Below are 23027 nucleotides of genomic sequence, written 5' to 3'. Positions count from 1 at the left end.
GCACTACTGGGAGACAGCTATTTAAATACAAAACTGGTGAACAGACATATGTAGGTGTACATATACCCACCTCGGAGACCTAGATTCCCCAGCGCATGAAGCTGCCAGGAGAGTAGAACACCTACGACAAGACGCGGTTTCCTGGGATCCAATTGATAAATCAACAGAGTGTAAAAACATCTACAGTAATAAAGTCAGTGGCCCATGCCTTCTCATTGTAACTGCCCTTTCTGGCATCTTACTCCCCATGAGTTGGCTCTATATGACACCAGCCATCTGTGGACAGAGATTCATAGGGGTTATGTCCTCTCATTTCAGATTAAGATTCAATCAAACAATGTCCAAATTTAATGCTACCATTTCAATCCCCCTATTTAGAAAGATGGATGTTTTGGGAACTCTCTAAATCACAACCTTTGGTCTTTTAGCTAATAACAGCATCACATCTGCATACTCACATATTCATTTATCATTAGAGTTTCTGATTTTCAATAAAAACTGAGCATAACCAATCAAACAACAACAAAGCCTATTTTTGCATTTCAGAAGTCACTGCAAGTCGTTGAATTTCACTGCACTTTTATAGCATTGACACTTCTGGTGTCAAAACAATCTAAGTAGCCCCCTTCCACCTGTAAGAAAATCTTTTGTAAATGATACTCCCTCTATGGTCTACTTCCACTCCCATTCTGGGTGCCCAGCTCACCTCATATGTCTTCAGCCTGCTGTTCGCTGCATATTGCAATGCAGTGGCCAGCAGGTGCAGAGCTGAACTATGAAGGGTGTCTGTCTCCAGGGTAAACAGCACCTTCAGTGAGAGGGGCAGGGTGGCAGAGCTTTGCTTTCTAAATGCTCTGGTATCAGGACTGTGACAACTAAGATCACTGTGCATTTGGATGCTTCCAGTATCAATGTCCTCTCAAAAAGCGCTAAAACCAACACACCTCTGAAAAGCACATCCATGTTAGCCATATTTGCTCCTGGAGAAGGATTAGCAACCATGTCATGAAAATTTCCAGTGCCCATACTTAGGCACAGAAAGGGTCGGATTACTGGTTTCGATGAAAGTGCATTGCCTGCTTTGCATATATTAACTCAGAAAATCCACAGGTTAATGTGCGAGTTGTATACAGTTCAGCTCAAAAAACATTAAGAGGCAACCATTGCTCTGTGTTTCCTGGTATGTTCTGCAGGAAATGCAATTTCTGCCAAACCAGGCGCATGTCCTTCATTGCAAACAGAGTTCCACCCACTAAATACCCCAGGAGTTTTCACTTTTGACTACTCGTTTTTTGCCTTTTACTGTGAATGAGCGTCACTACCTGATTGTCACTCCCTGTAAATTGACTGATAGTGCCAATTGTCAGTGTCCACATTTTAAGTCGAGGCTGCTACTGCTCAGCTAGGGTAAAAGGTTCTGGGCTGAATACAAATGAACATTTGAGCACAAGCGTGTAGCCAGATGTTTGGGCTAAGCATGTGAGATTACCACGTTGTGCAGCCCGGTATCTGCGCATAGGTAGCCTGTTGTAGGAGGGACGCTTCAGGGATTGGTACTGACCTGTGGGCAGCATTATTATGTGAGTTGTAGTGCTTACTAAAGGTGGGTGATGCTTAAACTGCATTACACATTATAGGCAAAATCTGGCAGTTTCACCCAGTTAGGCCTATAAGGTCCACAAGATAGCAAAGTAGGGGTACACATGTCCCCCCAAAGTAGATTCACAGTCCCTAACATCATACACACACTCCTTATGACACTCTAGAAATTGATATAGTTCCCTAATTCACCTTTTGATTAGATTCCAGGCCTTTGTCCACCCTGCCTAGCCGGCTAATGACTGTTCTCTAAGCGAGAGGAGCAAAGGCCTCCTCAAACGATGGGGCCATTAACAGTGCTTGACCCAGTTACTGGGAAATGAATGGGTGGGGGGGAAATCTGCTTGTCACATTGCACCTAGGCTGGGACAGCCCTGGTCCAAAGAAACAAAGGAGGTAGACCATTGCAGACCCCCGCAGCCAACACAGGAGGGGTTCACCTTTGAGGCTAGACTTCTGCAGCCAACACAGGAGGGGCTCACCTTTGACGTTTTGACAGGAAGGGATCAGACAGTTATGTCAGCTAGGGACAGAGCTGAGGCTCTTTCCACAGACAACCTGAACTCGCCATATTGGATTGTCCTAGAATGCTGTGCAGGAGGGCTGGGACAGGAGTAGAGTGATGATGCTGCACCCTAGCAGGGGTGCATGTCTTCTAAACAGTTCCACTGCCACTTAAACACCCCTGCACAAGGGAGAAACCACATTTTTAAAAAGCACTGGTCCTGGGAGAAAATATGATACAAATATGCCTAGCTGGAAGGAGAAGCCACCTGATGTCCTGCACGAATGGACTTTAGGACTTTGACTTCCACTGATACATAAGCTGCCCATTGGGCTGGTCCTGTATTTCTTATTTAGGATATCCCATGAAACATAGAGAGTTATCCAGCACTACTGAATCTCTGATGTATAAGCCTGCAATGTGTTGGATTTCTTTGCAAATAAATTCCAGCATTATGTTCCTAGTCATACAATGTTGGGCCTCTTTTCATAAGTGGTGTGCAACAAACCTGCAGGTTCGTGTGTGTCTGATCCAGTGCTAATTTTAGAAATTCTGAAATCTTGTTTTTGAGTTGGAGTGACTTTTAGAAAGCCTAGGACAGATGTGGAGTCTACTGAATTCCCGATGGCCGGTCTTCTCAAATTCTCTTGATAACTCATCCTCCATTTAGGAAAGGTGCTCCTTTCTTTCTTTATTTTTTAGACTCTTCTTCTTGGGATTTGCCTCTTGTACATTTTGTGTTTCAAGCTCCACCCTCTGAGCCTTTGCAGGACATTTCTCTGAATGTCCTGCCCTTAAAGATCCTTTTCCAAGTGGGAATCATGACTGCCAGGTATCTAGGCGAATTGTGTGCTTTAACAACAAAGGTACCCAAGCACCCGCAAAAATAAAGTTTACAAAAATTAAATGCGTTAATTAAAACATGTAACACAATGAGTGAATCTCCGTTTCTTTCTTCAATTTAATATTCAAGTTCTCATAGTAAGTTTGCAGTCTTCACAGTGGTTCCCAAGCCAACACGTGTTTCGTCGCCTCTAGTATTATTGTACATGCGACTTGTTCACGGCTAGGTACAAATTGATATGATAAATTTACATTAGTTCAGCTGTTATCTCAAGACGTTTGCATACATTTGTTGATATTATAAACAAATGTGCTCCCAGGGTTGGTGTTAGACTTATGATTTCTCTATGTGGGAGGTTCTATCACAAGGCTATGGTATATAGCATGCACCGTGAGTTCAGGTGAGAACTATTCTTCTTACATCAATAAGTGACCAACCACCATAAAGGGAACGGTGGGGCTTCTGCACACTGCTGTTCACACTAAGAGTTCCTCATACGGAATCTGTTACTTGTCTTGTTGATCCTTAGATGGGAACCTCACACAAATACTGAGGACAGCTACTGATGAAATACGTCTTCCTAACAAGGATTGGGCCCCCCCCGTCGATTGACTGTATGACCTGGAATTATCGTCATACATAAAGTATGTTCTTTTCGGCGTATTGCCCGCAATGAGCATTATTACATCATATTAATTGTTATGTTCCACCTCGTGGTTACTAACAGTTACGTGTACAATTTCTTTCCTTTGTACCCCTTTTTTTACAGTGACTGTTAAATATACAGTGTTCAGGTCAGTTTATTTTCTCCACACTGAACAAATAACACTGTTACTTAGATGTTCTCACTTTACCTTATACTAGGCACCCACCTACGTACCACCCTTTTCAGAATTGGACTCTGCATACCGCATGACTCACTGAATTTGTCAGCACACAATAAAAGGATATAAATCACATATGAAAGATCTCACAATATATTGCCCTCACGCTAGAGCTACATGTTTCTGGTTGGTCACTTATTGATGTAAGAAGAATAGTTCTCACCTGAACTCACGGTGCATGCTATATACCATAGCCTTGTGATAGCACCTCCCACATAGAGAAATCATAAGTCTAACACCAACCCTGGGAGCACATTTGTTTATAATATCAACAAATGTATGCAAACGTCTTGAGATAACAGCTGAACTAATGTAAATTTATCATATCAATTTGTACCTAGCCGTGAACAAGTCGCATGTACAATAATACTAGAGGCGACGAAACACGTGTTGGCTTGGGAACCACTGTGAAGACTGCAAACTTCCTATGAGAACTTGAATATTAAATTGAAGAAAGAAACGGAGATTCACTCATTGTGTTACATGTTTTAATTAACGCATTTAATTTTTGTAAACTTTATTTTTGCGGGTGCTTGGGTACCTTTGTTGTTGACCTTTGTGGCTCTGTTCACAATCCTTTTGGGAGGCTAGTGGTTCTCCCCTACCCTTGAGCACCGCCACTGATTCAGGACGTCACTAATATTAGGTGTACTCGCTACAAGCGCCTAGTCTCTATTGAAAATACCACTGCCTAGTCTGGAATTGTGTGCTTTAGTCATTGAGACTTCCTATCTGAGAGCTTTTCCTGACCGGATTGTCTTGAGGACAAGTCAAAAGTGATTCTTTTGTGTTTCACTGTAACCTGAGTCTCTTGAGCAACAGGCATTACTTTCATTAGATGTTTGTAGAGCTGTCTCTGTTTATTTAGCTGACACAACTAACGTCCATTGCTGTCATTGCTGACAATTTTTGTGACCTTTAACCAAAATGTCAGGGGGTATGTCCTTCATCTGGAAGACGTGGCCATTGGATCAAGTCCACTATCTAGTTGGCAGACCGTATCTCAGGTAGAATCTCCTTGAATCCATCCAAGGATGAGCCACTAGTGGGATAACTGCTTCCTCAGCAGACGCATAAGGGTCACATTCAATGATATATTTGTAGGAGCAAATTGTACTGCTGATTTCACTTTTCTGAATCATTATTGCTTGAAATTGAATTTCGAAGATTAATTGTAATTTTTATTTGTGTGTTCTCGGCTCTCTTCATGTTGAGTTTAATTGAGATACTGTGATTGAAGAGCACCAGGTGTTACATTTTGCTTCAGTGTATTATACATTATTTCTTATACTTATACAATGTTGAAGGTGCTGTAAAGTCCTAGGTTTGCACTCATTAGTAAAGAATGAGGACGATGACCTAGCATTAGAAGGTAATATCCAGATTACTTATGGTAATCTCATCACTCTGATTCCTTCTTCCCAGACCTTTTATTCCCATCCTCCCCACATTTGGCATGTCGTTTTTGCTGAGGCTTGTGTATAGCAAGCATGAAGAATTAAGGAAAGGGGGCCCTTTTATCGGCTCCAGCAGGGAGTATGGGATAGTAAAAATAGTGTAAAAATTATGCTATGTGCAATGGAAGTATCTGCCACAGAGGTGGGGCTTCCTCATAAGCAAAAGTCAGATATAACGAAGAAGGAACTGCAATAATGAGATTACCAGTAAGTAATTTGAACATTGCCTCCTCATCTTTCTTCCTTCTCCACATTCTTTATTTATGAGGGGTATGAATTTAGCACCATTGCCCTTGAAGACACAAGCCTTACATTTAGCAGAACAGATCTCTTGCTGTGGATTTTTATTTTCACATAGTCACTGAGCTTGCTCCTCCTATGACTTGGCCAGCAAAAGCCAGTACAGCCTCGGCCCCTTGGTTCACAGAGGCCCTCCGAAAAAGCAAAAGCGCATGTAAATGCCCTGAGTGAGTATAGTGGAAGAACTTTAATCCCGCTGACAAAGCCACCTACAAACGGGCCTTGAAAGTCCATTACTCTAAAGTCTGCGACAAAAAAAAAAATCATATTCTATCCACCAAAATTGAACAGGCCCGGGAACAAGAGTAAGAAACTATTTAAAATATTAAACAATTTTGCATCCCCTAATGCAATGGATAGCCCATTTACCCCTGCCAGCAACTGGACAAACTGCTTAGCTCGCTATTTTTTTTACAAAATTAAAATCATCCAAGATTCTTTTGAGGTGCTGGCCCTGGCAGAGGGGGGAAACACAGGTGCTCCCTCTAAAAGTAACCCTAATTTAGGTGTGTCCCTCTTACAGTTTCCTCCTATCTAGTTGGTCAAATCCCTCGAGATAATGAAAGCTCTCAAATCCGGTTCTCCCTCTGACCCTTGTCCAAGGAAAGTACTGGCGTCCAACTTGGCTCTGAACACCTCCTTATCTGAAGGGCTAATGCCTGAGAGCTGGAAACATGCAAAAACTCTCCCGCTCTTAAAAAAACCTACAGCAGATCCATTGGTAGCTAGGAATTACAGGCCAATCTCACTGCTGCCTTTCTTTTCCAACTCGTAAACACACAGCTGACCGCCTTCATAGAAGAGAACTCCATCCTGGATGCCTCCCAGTCAGGGTTCCGCAGCAACCACAGCACTGAAACCACACTCCTTGCCGCCACTGACGACATCCGCATGCAACTTGGCCAGGAGCACACTGCGGCCCTCATCCTGCTAGACCTCTCCGCAGCCTTCTACACTGTTTCTCATCACACTCTCGCAGCCAGACTGCACAACGGAGGAATACAAGTAGCTGCCCTTGACTGGATCCAATCCTTCTTCTCCAGCAGAACCCAGAGGATCCAACTCCCTCCCTTCCTCTCCAAACCCACGGAAATCAACTGCGGACAACCCCAGGGATCATCACTCAGCCCCACGCTTTTCAACATCTACATGGCCCCCCTCGACGCCATCATCAGACAGCATGGGCTCCGCATCGTTTCCTACGCCAATGACACCTAGCTCATCCTCTAGTTCACGAAAAATCCGGAAGACACCAGACTCTGTTTCCAGGAAGGTATGTAGAACGTGGCAGCCGGGATGAAGGAAAGCTGCCTGAAGCAAAACTCAGAGAAGACCGAGGACCTCATCCTCGGTCCCTGCTCCTCTGCCTGGGACAACACCTGGTGGCCCTCCGTCCTCGGGAACCCACCCACCCCTACAGACCATGCTCGGAACCTCTGCATCATCTTGGACTCCTCCCTCTCCATGAAACACCAGATCAACGCTGTCGCATCCACTAGTTTCAACTGCCTCCGCATCCTCCGCAAGACCTTCAAGTGGATCCCCCCCCCTGACTGCAGAAGGACCATCACCCAGGCACTCATCACCAGCAGACTGGACTACGGCAACAACCTCTACGCCGGAATCAACAAGACTCTTCTGCACAGGCTCCAGACCATCCAAAATGCCGCAGCCAGACTCGTCCTTGGGACACCACGCCATGATCACATGACCCAACACCTATGAGGCCTACACTGGCTCCCCGTCGAGAAGAGGGTCACCTTCAAACTCCTCACCCACGGCTACAAATCCCTCCACAACATCGTCCCCAAATACCTCAATGAGAGAGTATCCTTCCACATACCCAAGAGGAACTTCCGCTCCGCCGACCTGGCAGAGGTCCCCCGCATCTGCAGAAACAGAACCGGCAGAAGAGCTTTCTCCTACATCAGAGACAAAGCCCGGAACAAGCTCCCTGTGAACATCAGACGCTCCCCGGCCCGGCACAAGTTCAGGAAGGACCTCAAGACCTGGCTTGTCGACTGATCAGGAGCTGCCCCTCCCTCCCCAGTGCCTTGAGACCCGCACGAGTGAGTAGCGCACTATACAAACCCCTGATTGATTGATTGATTGATTGATTACTGTGAAGAAGAATAACTCTTTTAGATTTCAGCTAGCCAATGTATGAGGTTCATACTCAGCTTCTAAATTTTATGCAAAAATATTGTTCTCTCTGGAAAACTATATTGATTCTTAAATCGTGCTGCTATTAGAGTGGCTCCATGGTAGAGATGCAATACTTTTCTAAAGTGACTGTCAAGGGAATGAGACCGGACATCCTTTTTTTACATATTTGCCACATGGCCAAGGAGCTTGCCAGCAGCCATGGAAAAGGATCCTAAATTCGGGGACTTATTCACAATGGTAAACTTACAATTTTGTGTAGCTTTACAATTGTTTGCTATTCACAAAGGTATTTTACACTTAGTATCTTTAAAACTGTAGAGCCTCAGCACATAATTAGCTATGACAGTTGTAGTGTAAGTTTACCTTTGGGAATCAGGCCCTCTTCTTGTTCATAAACGCAGGCGAATTTTTATTCTAAAGGGCATACAATGGTCAGCTCTGCATAAAATATATATATCTTTTTTTTGCTTGTTTTTTATTTCGGGACATGTATAGCAGCAACATACAGTATGATCACACACAAGAAACACATGGTGCATAGTGGGTGATAAATACCCACCATGGCATAGAGTGCAACCGAAACCGCTAAAAATGCTGCACATCCCTAAATAAGGTAAACACGAATAATGAGATGTTAAGTATTATTTGATTCATTGTTAAAAACTAGACAGCAGTTGACAGAGCAGTGCATAACATATATACCCAAATAACACAGATTGACTTAATCCTACATCTATGTCCATCCCGCACCCTCCCCCTGGATGGAACTATAATGTACTCGGTAACAAGCTGACAGGGCCAATCCCTAAGGCTCCACTCACGAAGTGTGACTAAACATTGTCCTGGATGTACAGAGATTATTACTCCTGCTAGCAAATTGTTTCGATAACCCATGATTGCCCTGCTGAGGCCAGTTAGGCATCTGGGACTCTGAAGTGATTCACTCGTGCTGGCTGATGGAGTCAGAGTAATCGCGGTGCCTTTCATTGCCTCTAGTCCATGGGTCAGGGGTCCCCGTCTGTGAGAGAACATCTGCATCCCCATCTGCCTGCCCAAAAGTCTGCAGTTTCTTCAGTAGTATCCCCCATGTCCCCTGGTCTCGGTCAGCATTCTCGTCTGTGTGAACTATGCATAGGCATCTCCCCTCTGCTACTCCCCATTCGTGCATGTCTGCCATCCATTTGGGTATCCTAGGGAGCGCAGGTTGCGTCCAATTAATTGCAATGCGGCATTAACCAACACCAGTCCCAAGATCGCAAATTTATATTATATCTTGGTCCTAGCCTTGGGGACCTGGAGAACCCCAAGGAGACAATGCTTAATCGTTGCCTCGATCTGAAGTCCCATGATTTCCGGAAGTGTCTTCAACACTCTCAACCAGTAGTGATTGTAGTCGAGAGCAGTCCCATGTCATATGGGTAAACGACGCTGACTCGACTCCGCAGCCGGGACACCCCGCTGAATGTACCGTGCTCAACCGTGCTAATCTGTCGGGGTCAGGTACGTAATGAAATTGTATAAGCTTGAAGCGTGCGTTACTGGCCACCTCATAAGCCTGTTCAAACGCGTGCTTCCATTCCCTTTCAGTGAGAGGCAGGTCAGCCGATCACGTATCCCGAACACAGGAAACGTCGACACAACGGTCAGTTTTGAGTGCATCGTATAAACGAGAAATCAATCCCCTAAAGGAGCCTGGGTCAAGGATCACCGACAAGGTGTGAGACTCCACTGGCTCCTTGGGGAAATAGGCCCAGAGTTCACACACAGTGCGCAAAATGTTGACATATTGCAAAAAATGTCCCTCTAGGACTCTGAAGCATTCCTGTGCATCAGCAAAAGAAAGAAAAGCTCTTTTAAGGTATAGGTCACCGCTTCATGAGGCACCCCACTTCAAACCACTCTGTCAAGTCCATCACGGACTGAATATGGCGAAAGCTGGCTAGCCATTGCAATGGCAGCGTTTGCGCTCATGGCGCCTTCCGCGGCACTGGGGTGACCGCACGCTCCCAAGCCCACGCGACCTGGCGAACTACAAAGGGATAATCCAGTGGAGTCCTGGATCTCATCATGAGACATCCCGGGAGACTTGTCTCCCATCCCCAATCTGCCAGGATATCTTGCCCTCTGCGCACCACTGCGCTGCATATTGAAGGAGAGCAGCGACATAATAAAGATTCAGGTCCGGAAGGCCCAGTTCCCCCAGATCCGCATCCAACTTAAGAATCTCTAGCTCTACCCTGCTACGTTTCCCAGCCCACACAAGAGAGACAAGGAGACTGTTAAGAGTCCCAAGGGCGAACCTGGGAATTGTGCAAAAAGAATTCTAAAGGACATACAGGAGGTGCAGCAGCAGGACCATCTGGGTCAAGGCTACACAACCCATAATAGATAGGACAAGGCGATTCCAGAAACCGATGGAGGATTGCAAACCCATAAGGACTGTTCCCATATTCAATGCTTACTGTCCTGTCGCAATAGGATAGCCAAGGGTTCCATCGCTAGGGCAAACAGGAGTGGGGACAGTGGGCAGCCCTGCCTCGTGCCCCGCTGGATAGGGAAGATTTCAGAAATGACACAACCATTTCAGACCTTAGCAGTTGGTAGACTGTACAAAAGTTGTCGCTATGAGATCAATTCCTGGCTGAGGCCCATTCCTGTCAGCACCTCCCACAGATAGTCCCATCTCAGAGTATCAAAAGCATTTTCGATGTCTGGGGCCAAGGTGACCACACTGATGTCCATAGTCTATGTGGCGTGCAGGACATGAGACAACCTACGTAGGTTTGTATGTGTACCACGACCAGGCAAGAAACCGCATTGGTCTGTGTGGATCAGATGGATCACTACTCTAACCAGACACAGTGCCAATTCTTTAGCCAGTATCTTAGTGATGACACCCAGCAGTGATAAAGGCCGATAGGAGCCCAGTATACAAGGGTCTTCACCCAGTTTAAGGAACATCACAATTTGGGCATCCTTTACCAGCGGTGGTAGACATCCCACCTATGTGGCATCTCATAGGCTCTCCAATGGGTGAGGAAGCAGGAGGTTTGCGTATGTCTGGGAATACTCCACCTGCAGACCATCAGGACATGGAGATTTGCAATAAGCCATGTTAGTCACTGCTTCTTTTAGGTCTTCCAAGCTCATTTCTCCACTGAGACCTTCACGTTGGCCCTCAGTGAGGCTGCGGAATGCCAGGTCATCCAAAAAACCTTCCTATACATCCGGGACCACTTCCACCTCTTCTCTGTACACTGACGATAGGTGAGTGTGCATGACCGAATGAATACCATGCTGTGTAGTTACATGGCTACATCTGCCTTCTGGAGTGTGAGAATGTTCGGGGAGCACTCACGCTTAAGGAGCCATGCCAATAAACAAGCTGATTTGTTCCCCTCCCGGTAGAGCAGTTGGCGATATTTGTGCAAGATCTAGTCTATCTCATATTTCTCCTACCCTACGTTGGGCACACAGCAGTGTCTTTCCCTGCACTTCCCCATCAGGCTGTGCTTCCTACAAATTAGCCAGGGTATCCCTCTCTAATTGTCTTCTCAGCCCACCCAACTTGGAGCAGCATAAACCACTTGTCACCACCTTTAGAGCTTCCCATTCATTCCCTTTCCCAGTAGCGGCTCCCCGGTTGTCATCAAAGTAGGCCCTCGTCAACTCTCTCAGTTCCCGCTGAGTATGCCATCCTTTAGGGCTTCTGGCCGCAATCATTACAGAGGAACCCGTGGAAGATCACACCGCAGTCCCCACCCCAAAAGCACTGGTGCGTGGTCCGAGAGGTATTGCCCCAAAACTTCCGGATGCAGTGCCATCACGGCAGCCTCCCCTGAGAGCAGGAAACGGTCAAATCTACTATAAACTGTATGAGCGGGGGTGCAGCATGTGTGTCGCCCTCCTCCGGGTGCATCGTGACCCATGCTTCTGTATAGCCCAGTGTCCCCATGACCCACCCGGAGTGTGACTGTTATGTTCTGTTTAGAGTGGACCCTGGGGGCATGCCTTTCCAAGGATCAGTCTAAAACGCAATGAAATTCCCAACCCACACCACCGGGATCACCACATATGGCAGTAGAAGAGCCTTTGAATGTAGGTAAAAATCGCAATTTTCGATATTTGGGGCATAAATATTTAGTCGGCAGATTTCCTTACAATCTAGCTCCGCCTGTACCAGGATATACCTCTCCTCTACGTCAGCCCCACTGACAAGGACTCTAAGCGGTACCTGCAGGAAATCTGCAAAGGCAATTTTGACAGTAAATGTGGGTTTATTGATGAAAATGGCTACATTTACACCTAACATAAACACACAAACAGATTCATGCAGGTGTATAGATTTACTACTACAGATTTATCTGCCACAAGTGTGTAGAACTCTTCAGTAGTAAATTGCACGCAAGGAAGTGGCTGTTACAAGTCATGGTTAGCTTAGTAAGTTTGGGAACTCCTTCAACTTCATCCATTTGTGGGCATTTTGATATTTCTATCCGACTGTTTCCAATCATTAAAATGGTCCAATAATTACTCCAGTCAAGGGCTAGGGTACCTCTCTTTCCAGAAGGGAGATGGAACTGATGACCCCCAGATTTAGGGAAGATGTAAGGGAAGAGCTTTTTCATGGGGAACATGTTATCATCAGATATCAAAAAGAAGGTAAAAATGGGTGTATGCACAGCGGCTCCATTCATCCTTTGAGTAATTAATGCTATGCAGACTTAACCACACGGGGAATAGGACCTCGGGGAAGATTGTACTTGAAATCCCCAGAAATACGCTTGGAAACCTCAACAAGCCAGTTTTCCAGGCGTGCTACTGGGAGTGTTTGTAAATACATTATGTTGTTAATCTGGACCTGGACCTACGCATAGTTTTATAGGCACAAATTTATTGCTTTTTGGTTGCATTGCCCCCACTGTTTGCAAAAACTAACAAGAGAACTCTCATGTTAGGGACTTTCTTAAACAGAAGTCTCTCATTTTTGGGAACCTCACGAACCAGGAGCCAACCCCAGCACTTGATCATGTAAATTTATCCTCCGCAGTTCTCTCCACCTTCTCTGACTTTATGAGTTTGTTGAACGCATCTCCAGCAATGCATTCTTAGAAGAAAAACTATCTACAAACAGCCTACTCCTGGAGCCTCCAAGTAATAGGGTCTTAGGCAATTCTGTGGGCCTGGTGTAATGAGGCATTGGTCCTGGACGTCAGATTCAGACACATATTCTCAATAGTAGTTTGGAGTATATAACATAGTAGGTCTGTAGTACTTTTTATCTGACAGGGGTACTCATATAAAATCAGTGCAAACAGAACAGCCTTTTCCCTCTTTGCACCTATATTTACTTGGGGGCTTTGGAGCAGACTCACAAAGGCATGTAACAGCGCGTAAAAAAATAATCCTGTATTACTACTCCTCATACTCATAATCGCTTGTGCAAATTTGCCCCCTCTTGATTAGAACATGGTTGCTTCATGAAACTGTTTTTCTTCAGTAAGTGTGAAATTCTTCTGGACATTAAGAAGAGACAACTGCATTTTTAGACCATCACACATACACACTGAAGAAGCCCTGTGAAGTGGGCCCAAAGTGTGTATGAAATGATCTGTATGTGGCTGGCGTGAAGCACAAGGACGAGACCTCTACAATATATGCACAAGTGTTTTTGAAATCATGACTCCCGGGCTGTCTTGACACCCACTTACAATGGTCCCACAGTGCAGCAATAGCTTTTTTGTATATCATGATTGAATTGTGCTATATGTATATATATATATATATATATATATATACATATATATATACATATATATAGTGGGAGGTTTACTACTCCACTAAAATGTTGTTGAACAATTTATTATTTCCTTTTTACCCTGTTCTTGAATTTTTGGCATCCTATGAAGTGTTGCTCAGTGCTCTACTTGCCTGGTGGAAATACTGCTCTTTTTCTGCGTTGCTATCTGTAATCTCTAATTATACTTATATTTCTGTGCAACAGAATACAAAACTATGTAAAACGGAATAGTAAATGGATATTTCTTTTCACACTGCTGCAGGGGAAACATTGGTGAGGTTATCACTAAACCATACGAAGAAGGTACCCCATGCGGCAAATGTCCAAACAATTGTGAAAACAAACTTTGTAGTAAGTACATTCAAATAATTTTTTTTCAACATTCCAGGAATTAATGTTTAAAATAAGATGTCAAATATGTCTGCACTATTTAAGGAATATAGGCAAAGGATTAATGCAGCAAACAGGGTGGACTATTAGCTCATGCCTACATTTTCCTTCTGGGACCTACTGTATTTTTTAATCCACGATTTGTTTCAAAGTGAATCTGTTCCAATCTAGATGAACAAACCAATGTCTGCGTAAATTCTTTTTTTCTGTCACTTAAGCAATATTTGTGCCCACTGACTTTATTTGCAAATGTATTTCAACAAGATTATACTTTAAGTCTGTGTAGGCTTCCATCAGGCACTTGTACACTGTCCTTACTGCCATGCAGGGGTTTTAAATAATATCAAACTTTGATTTCAAAATTATGCTTAATTGAAATTGGATTTAAGAATTCTTTTTTAGCAATGTTATGCAATGTTACCCCCAATGGATACAACTTTTTATATAAACAGCCCATAGAAAACAGGCGGCCTTAGTTATGAGACCTTTGCGGCGTTGTTGCGCCACTTTTTGTGACGTTCCGGTGGTGAAAAAATGCGCCATGTTGCGCCATATTCACAAAGGGACGCATCTAAGCAGATGCACCACTTTGTAAAGCCCTGTGCTACATTATACCTGCGTCACATATAATGTATGCAGGGTGGGCGTTTCACCGTAAGTAAGGGTTGCAGAAGTGGGGCAGTGAAATCTATGTGATTCCAATCCAACACTTCTAGGACGTCACTGCGTCAAAATCTTACACCTGCCTCACACCGGTCGTAAGACTGATGCAGGCCCTTTGACATGTGGCCTGCCCCATGTGAAAGGACACATTGCTGGAGTTGCGTCTGTTTTCAGACACACCCCAGCAATGCGCCACTTTTGCGCCTAAAGATACATCGGGAATACTGCCATATCTGTATATCCTTGCGACATGGAGTGCCGTACAGTAAATATGGCACATCCATGGTGTCGCAAGGAGGGCGCACTTAAAAGTGTCACATCGCTGTTTCCAGTAATTTCCAATAAATGGAAATCTCAGAGCAGAGGTCTCCACACAGAAGGCCTGTTTCACAAATTGCATGTTGTAGTACTTAAATTTGTTCTACAATACTACTACTTACTTAGTAGAAAATATTATTTCCAAACCTACGGGTGTCAATCTCAACCTCCACTTTTCCCTTGTCTTTGTTGTGGTGCATCCAAGATAGTTTTTTTATTAGCCAGTGTTAGGGGCAAAGACCTTTAAGAGTCTTATTTTGCGGTCACTTGTTTGAAGACATTGGTGCAGCCACTTCCATTTGCGTAAATGTGAAGCCTTTTTATTTCTACATCCAGTGTCTAAAGAGGAACAGAGACACTTCCCCTTTTTTGACCTGTCCAATGGCAAAGATTTGTCTAGGGAACCACCGGAATTGGAGTCTGTGGCAATCCTGGTGGAGGAGATGTGTTTCTTGTAAAAGTATGATGTCTCCTCCCATTTCCTTTAAAAGGTAAAGGGTGGCTCGTTATTTTGACAGTGAGTTTGGGCCTTTGAAATTTGAGCTAACTACCTTCATCACGTCTGGTGGTACAGTCTGTGTTGGTTTTGAATGGGAGGCTATGATATTTTAACATGTTCTAGTGTAAAGGGCAGTTTGGGATACTGCTGGTGTTGTGGATGTCTGTTGTGGCAAAGCCCCTCTACCAAACCAGAAAAAATTTAACACAACATGAAAAAAATTGACTCTGTAAGTAGCATGCCAAAAATGTGAACAATCTTACTACTCTGAGATTGTCCAGCCATCTAGGGAAACTGATCCTTTTTGGTTGACCCTCCAGCTATCTATGCAAACCAATCCTTTTAGGTTGACCCTGCACCCCACAGCATGCCCTAAAGTTACTTAAGGAATGTGATGGGGAACCATTCTCTTATGATTCTTCCTCAATGTTCTGCAGATGCTCCTCTTTAGTGACCTGTCCTGTGTTAATCCCCTTGTTGTCAGGTCTTTGCAAAAAGCTCTTGCCATTCTCTTTGGGATCCCTTGGAACTTTTTTCTAGCTATCTTTTTGATTTTTTGGGACAGATCTGGGATGTGCTGACAGATTGTTAGCCTCTCTGTCCAGTGAGTGTCTGATCCCACTAACTCTTTTGCTTTTGTTATAGAGCAAGTGTGCGCCGCTTTGCCTTCCCATTGGAACATTAGTCTGAAATGATGTGTCCAACAAATGGAGATAGTCAGGGCTCCTAGTACGACTGTCATTGGTTTGAAGTCTCTTTATTTCTGTAAAAGCAAATGTGAAAGTTCTGGAAAAATTTTATTTTATTTCCCTAATGCATAATTTTCTTCGTTATTCTGGCTGTCTCTATTATTCTCTTTTTAAATTGGAATTTTTGTATGGAAGTGATATCGTGAGAATACTGTACATTGTTCAGTCGACAATGGAGATAGTACTCTGTGTGTTCTATCTAGTTCAGTGTTGCTCGGAGTGCGACGATTGAGAATACTGCAGGTTGCTCATGAATTTCTCAAGAATGTTACTGGTCTTTCCTTGTTAGACCCCCTCTTCGCAACCCCCAATGCATATTTTGTTCTGTCCACACCTGACCGCCAGATCTTATAATTTACCTTGAAGAGCAATGTTTTGTTCTTCCAGAATGATGATATCTTCCTTGATAAACTCCTGTTCTTCATCTCCATTGTCTCTGTGCTCCTCTCGGGTAAAGACCCTCTCCACCAGGTCCTTGATTTCATTTTTATTTTGCACAGTTCTTTCCTTAGGTCATCTTTCTGGCCTGTTAAGTCGCTTTTACTTACTGCAAATACATGTACCAAATTCTGCCTGCCAATAGGAGCTTCTGGGAGTGGTGCCTTTCCATCGCCATGCCGGTCCATCAAGATGCTAGTGATTTTTCATTTACCACTGTTCTGGTGTCTGGGGAACAAGACCTGGTTAATAGACTCTTAGTGTTGTGGTCCTTCTTGCTTTAAGATGCCATTCCTAGCTGACTGTCATTTGCTACCTGGCCCAATATGTTTGATGTTCTGATTCTTTGTTCAAGAGTGAGCTAAGCTGGAGGTCCCCACAGTAAGGTCTCGCTGAGATAAGTATCACTGATGTTGATGGGTATGTAAGGTCAGTCTTTGTTAGAAGGTGTATACCAAATTGTGTGTTTCTATTTCAGCTGGTAGGTTAGTGGCCGTCTTTTTGTCGCTAGTAGAGCACTTTAGGAATGTCAGCTGTGATGAAAATTGTTGAGAGTGGGCCACTTCCAGGCACGTTTGCGTAGAATCCAGACCTTGTGGCAAGGAGTCTGTAAGGCCAGAATAGCATCTTGTTGCCTCTCAAAGGATTTATCCCCATGTTCAACGTAAACAGGGTTGGGTCTCTTCCTTGCCCTCCATCCCCAGGGGCAAGAAGAGCTTTTTGAAGTTTCTGGCAAAAGGAGAAAGCTTGCTTGTAGCCCCACACCACATGAAAGGTCATCGTTAGCCTGTAGCAGGGCCCACAGATATGTTCACTCTTCTCTAACTTTTGCAAGTGGTTGTGGTCAGGAGCAGGGTGCAGAAGATCATTAAGAAGGCCCACTGAGCCTACTTCAGGGCTGGTCGCCTTCTCCTCTTAGTCCAGGTCTTACCATCTCCTTATTGAGTAGGGAATAGGCAGGGTTTAGGAGTTTTGGGGTTTATAGGAGTTAGGGAAAGTTAGTGCTAAGGAGATAATAGGGTTCAGGGATTGTTAACAAATGTAGTGATGGTCAGCCCATAGAGTTCTAGCAAGCCTACAGAGAAGGAATACAGGTCGTGTGGAAGTTCTCTCAAAGTATTTTGATAAAAGTTAAATCATTCCATGGTCACGTAGGGTTCAACTGTGAAATATAATCTAAGTCTAATCATAGCCTCGTTAAGCATCCTACTCCTGTACCCCTTGAGATGTAGGTCAAAGCGGGAGAGGATCAAAAGGTTCTTGTGCCTCAGTACCAATTGAATTTAACAACAAGCCTTTCTTTCTGTCAGCAGGAAAGGAATTCCCATCAATAGCTGCAATACAATTGTAACCCCAACCACTTAACTCCACTTCGTGGGTTGATCACCCAGAATCTGAAGTAGTGGAGGTGGAGTAATATACCACTGCTGCATCTTGAGAAATATTTTTTAGGTTGAAAGACCATATAAACAAAAAATATTATTAACCTCAGGACCTAAAGAGATGGAAAAAATAACTGGATGAAGCAAATGATGCCAAGGAAGTGTGGCAGCAAAGTGAAACCATAAGGATAGCTGATAGCTTAAGGCAAACACTGCAGAAGCTATAAAATGAAATGTGTTATCAATATCAGATAACGTTTGTATAGGAGCTGATTGACTCACAATGTCAGAAGGGTTGGAGCGCGAAGTCCGGGTTAACTCAAGATGGTAGCACGCTGGAACGTTGGAACCAAATGGCTCATGGCAGCATGCAAGCGCTGACGCAGGGAGGCAGCAGAACGTTTGAAGGATGATGAGCGAGTCACTACAGAAATTGCAGCGGGGTTGTGCAGATGCTAGAAGAAAGGTTGACAAAAGTTTAATATAGCCGAAAAGCTATATGCATAATCTACACTAACTCAAACCTTACGGTGATGATACGGAGCCATCAGAGAAAGGAAAGCGACAAAGTATTCGTCGCAGCCGCGGTCCGTGCACGTAACAGCGGTGGGGCGGGATGAGGGGGGATTTCGAGGGACGAGGCAGAGGGAAAATTAAATAAATCATTTTCCCTCTGCACCGTCTCTCGAAATCCCCCCCACCCGGCCCACTGCCCCACCGCTCTTACCTGCACGGACTGTGGCCGGTCTACTCACGAGGTAAGAGAAGAATAGAATACAATAGCTTTGCGCTAACACGAGGTAGGTATACAAACTTATAAAATAGAATAAGTGAAAAACCAAAGTAGTATTGAGGGATAGTTTGAGTTTTAGGGTTCAGGGATTGGATAGTGAGCGTAAAAGTGCTTTAACAGTTTACTGGGGTTCATGTAAGGATAGGGATATGGGGTAGTAAGGATTTTTTAGGATTTAGGGAAGGTAGTGTGAGGTACTAGAAAGTGTTTTAACTTTTGAGAAAAGGACAGCGTTAATGGGTGGTATGGGTTTTTAGCATTTAGGGAAAGGTAGTGCTGAAGGGTGGATGGGGATATAAAGGTTCATGGATGGGAAGCTTTATGGAGCAATAAGGGGTTACTAGACTACTGTTTAAAAAAATAAAGAATGCATGTAATAAAAGGGACTTTTCGAAATTCAACATTGTTCGAATTTTAATAGTAAATAATGACAGCCTCGACACTATTACCTCATCATTTTCAACTTGACTTTAATGTAGTCAGCACTTAAAAGTCAGCTTTATTATGTGCAGCTATTTTTGGTGAGTGTCTGCACTTTAAAGACAGACCAATCTGAGTTTCCATTGGTCTCCAAAAATGGATTGTAGAGGATTATATAGCTGTGTATCTATTGGATTGCTGGTGAGTAGTCCGATGAAGATTAAAATATGAAGAACCTTGAGTTTCAAACTAACCCAGTTACAAAGTAAAAATCTCAAGGCACTATGAATACAGTGGTAACATTTTCAAAAGAGAAGAAAATCATCACTGATGTAAATGGGGCCATAATATTCGAAAAGCACTCAGCTTCCATAAATAATACTCAGATAGTCAAACCATGTGTTCACACCCTTAAAAGCAACATCAACTCAAAGTGAGCTGGTTGCCAGCTTCAAAGCCCTAAAGCCTCTTCATGGGTGTCAAAATTCTCAGTGGGAAATGAAGAAGAAGACACAAGACTCTTGTTGGATCCTTGCTTGAAGTGGATGGCTATCAGCAAAGTGAAAAGTTGCATTATGATGGCTTCTGGTCAAGACAAGACAAGTCCACCCTGACTCCGAGTGCGTGAAGACTTCTGGGTTCCCGATGATGCTGTATGGCTGTCTTATGCTGGGTATTGGTGCTTCTTGCATTAAATGCTAATAGTTGGCCCGCAGCACATATTGACCCACTCACTTGAGTAGCCTCTTAGAACATGTCCCAGGTCTGACATTGCAAACTGAATGCAGTTTTAAATTGCAAATTTGGGCCTAGCTTACGGTCTAGCACCTGAAGGCGCTCCTCCCCCCGTCCTCTCTCAAGTGGGACCTTACGGCACTCAACCACACAGACGCACCTTATCGCCGACAATGCCCAACCAGCGGCTGGGAGATCGACTCAAGAAGGGCTTTTAGACGTGATCCACAACAGAGGCCACCCTTCCAACACCCAATGGCTTCTGGCTGAACCAGTGGTGCTGCTCCTTCACTGGCCGGGCTCTGGGCTTGGAGTTCGCATCTACTGCCTGCCAGCCAACGGTCCAGTCACACCTGAGCCGCCTCTCCATCTTATGTTGCGCACCTCAGAAGGCTGAGGAGACATGAGATAATGTCCTCCACGAGAGCGAAGGAAGAAAAATCACTGAAGGACATTTTCGCTCGCCATCAGAATAACTCCACGATGGCACAATTCGCCCTGCGAGACCCAACTTCTTCGACATCCGGAACTCCGGGCGAGGAGCCTGTAACACGGGCATTCTTGGAGTCACTCTTCTTGACCTTACGACAGGACCTCTAGACGGTGAGAAAGGACCTATCCTCTGAAATAAAGGATGTCTGCAGAGACATGGATAACATCGGGGCAAAGGGTAGCCACCCTGGAGGACAGAGGGGACAACAGAGACACTGAGCTGTCCACTCTCTAACAGGAGGTGATATGGCTCCAGGACCAACACCTTGACATGCAGACCCACCTGGAGGACTTAGAGAACCGCTCCCAGAGGCATAACATCTGCATCCGGGGAGTGAAAGTCACAACGTATACCGAGGACCCTTTCAAGTTCTCCACGGAGCTCTTCAATCACATCCTTGGTATCTCACCCGATGCTGACATTAAGCTTGATCTCACTCACAGGGTTGGTCCCCATTGGGCGAGCAATGCCCCACCCGCAGACATCCTCGTCTGTGTCCATGACTTCAGGACCAAGGAGGCGATCCTTAACAAAGCAAGATCTATGAACCGTATCTCGTGCAAGGACCAGTCCCCGGTGCTTTTTCAAGACCTAGCTCTCCTTACTCTTCAGCGGCGGCGACAGTTCCAACCTGTCACTGACCATCTTCGCCAGCAGGGTGTCTCCTATTCTTAGGGCCATCCATTACAGCTAATCTTCAGACATAACAGCAAACTGACCCAGCTGCGATCCCTCACAGAAGCCTGCCGGTTGTTGGGAATCCCGATACCTCCAGAGGATGACGAGCATCACAGCTCAACTTCCGGACCTAAGGTTTACCCGTCAGGTTGGCAGCGGCAGGGCATCAGGCGCAGACTCCAGCATCTCTACCAGTCTGAGATCACCACAGTTCAGCAGGGGGTCCTCGACTCCATGTCAGAGGCTTTAGCAAAAACACACTCTTGAAGTCACTTGAGTGGGTATGTAGACCTTGCTCTCTCTCACAGCGTCTTGGGTGGGCGGCAGGCGGGGCAGGAGATTCGATGCGTAGCCACCATATGGACCCCATACTAACTTTTTCCTGGTCATCTCTTCAACTTCGTTCTGTTCACACAGCGATGTGCTTGATTGTTTGTTGGGGGTGATTTTTTTTTTTAGTTTTGGGGGTCCCTCGTTCACCTTTTTTTTAAATCTCCTTGATGCCCAATGGTGCTTCCCCTATGTTATCAATGCTCAACAATCACATCCCCACTGGCGGTTTCGGCTCCCTTCTACCACTATTCTCCGACCTACAACTACGTAGATGCCTCCCACTACTCTTAAAATCCTCACCCTGAATGTGCAGGGATTTAACAACCCTGTCAAATGCAGAGCGGTCCTTTCATATCTAGAAAACTCTAAAGCTGATATCTGCCTCCTACAGGAGACACACCTTTTATTGAAGGATTGCTATAGCTTAAAGTCCCACATGTTCCCAACCTGTTTTCATCTGGTCCCACTAAATCAACCGGTGTGTCCATCATGGTTTCCCGCATGTTTCGGGGCGGTGGTCTCCAGAAAGAAGCCGAGATCAGGGGGCGGATCCTTACCTACCAGTTTACTCTAGCAAGCCTGATGTTCGTTATTGGGTCAATCTATGCCCCCAACGAGGGACAAGAGAAGTTCCTCCATGAGGCACTCTCAGAAGCCACTGCAACACCCGAGCATAGGATCCTAGTGGGGGGAGACCTGAACTTAGTCTTCGATAACATCATAGACAGATCGTGCCAGAGCACGGGCCAGACATGCGCGCTTTCTCCATCAGGTTTAGCTCAGTTAAAGGACTTAGGACTGGTAGATCTCTGGTGCTGCTTCCACCCTCACAGTCGTGTGTACTCATTTTACTCAGGCGCGCACAAAACATATGCTAGGCTCGATTATCTCCTAGGTTCATCACTTCTTCCCGTGCTTGCTGCTGACGTTGAGATTCTGGTTGCTTCCCTTTCAGACAATGCCCCAGTAATCGTTACATTCACACTTCCTCCGCTGCAGCACTCTACCCGCCAGTGGCGTCTTTGCATCACTCTCCTACACTGCGCAGATGTCGTTGCGCAGATACAGCACTCCATAGAGGACTACCTCTCACATAACGCCAACCAGGACACTTCCCTCTCGACACAGTGGGCAGCACTTACGGCGGTCATCCGTGGGGAATTTGTGGCCAGCTCCACCGCTGACAATGCGGAGCGTGGGCATAAGAGAGACGATCTCACTCAAAAGACGAAGGAGCTGGAGCAGATGCACCAGAGGACGGGGGCACCCAGGGTATGGCGTCAATTGCAGGTTAGGCGGCAGCAACTTGCAGCTCTAGATCAGGATAGGGCTGAGTATGCGGCCCTTCGGCTCCGCCACTCCTATTATATCAGAGGGGATAGGTGTGGTGGCCTGCTAGCCCACAAGCTGCGGGAGTCCAGGCAGAGGCAGGGGGTCCAGGAAATCCGAAATGGGGATGGCGGGCAGGTAACAGAAGATGCCGAGATCGCCGAAGCCTTCTGTGACTTTTACGCCCAACTCTATACAGGCCAATCGCTGGATGATGCTTCTGGTGTTGCTTATCTCGCCGAAGCTCATTTA

At 45.2% G+C, this 23027-nt stretch overlaps 1 protein-coding gene across 1 annotated transcript in view; it reads left to right on the top strand.

Moving 5' to 3' along the window:
- The window catches only part of LOC146822013 (cysteine-rich secretory protein 2-like), a 143416-nt gene that overhangs the window by 108295 nt on the left and 12094 nt on the right, over positions 1–23027 (top strand). Inside the window, exon 7 of the mRNA XM_085613115.1 lies at positions 13818–13906. Coding sequence (XP_085469241.1) covers positions 13818–13906 — 89 coding nt within the window. The remainder of the gene's footprint in view (positions 1–13817; positions 13907–23027) is intronic.

The sequence above is a fragment of the Triturus cristatus genome, chromosome 6, assembly GCF_964204655.1.
Source record: "Triturus cristatus chromosome 6, aTriCri1.1, whole genome shotgun sequence".
NCBI classification, from domain to species: Eukaryota; Metazoa; Chordata; class Amphibia; order Caudata; family Salamandridae; genus Triturus; species Triturus cristatus.
The sequence above is the reverse complement of the archived record's forward strand: the minus strand, read 5'-3'. Positions and strand labels throughout refer to the sequence as shown.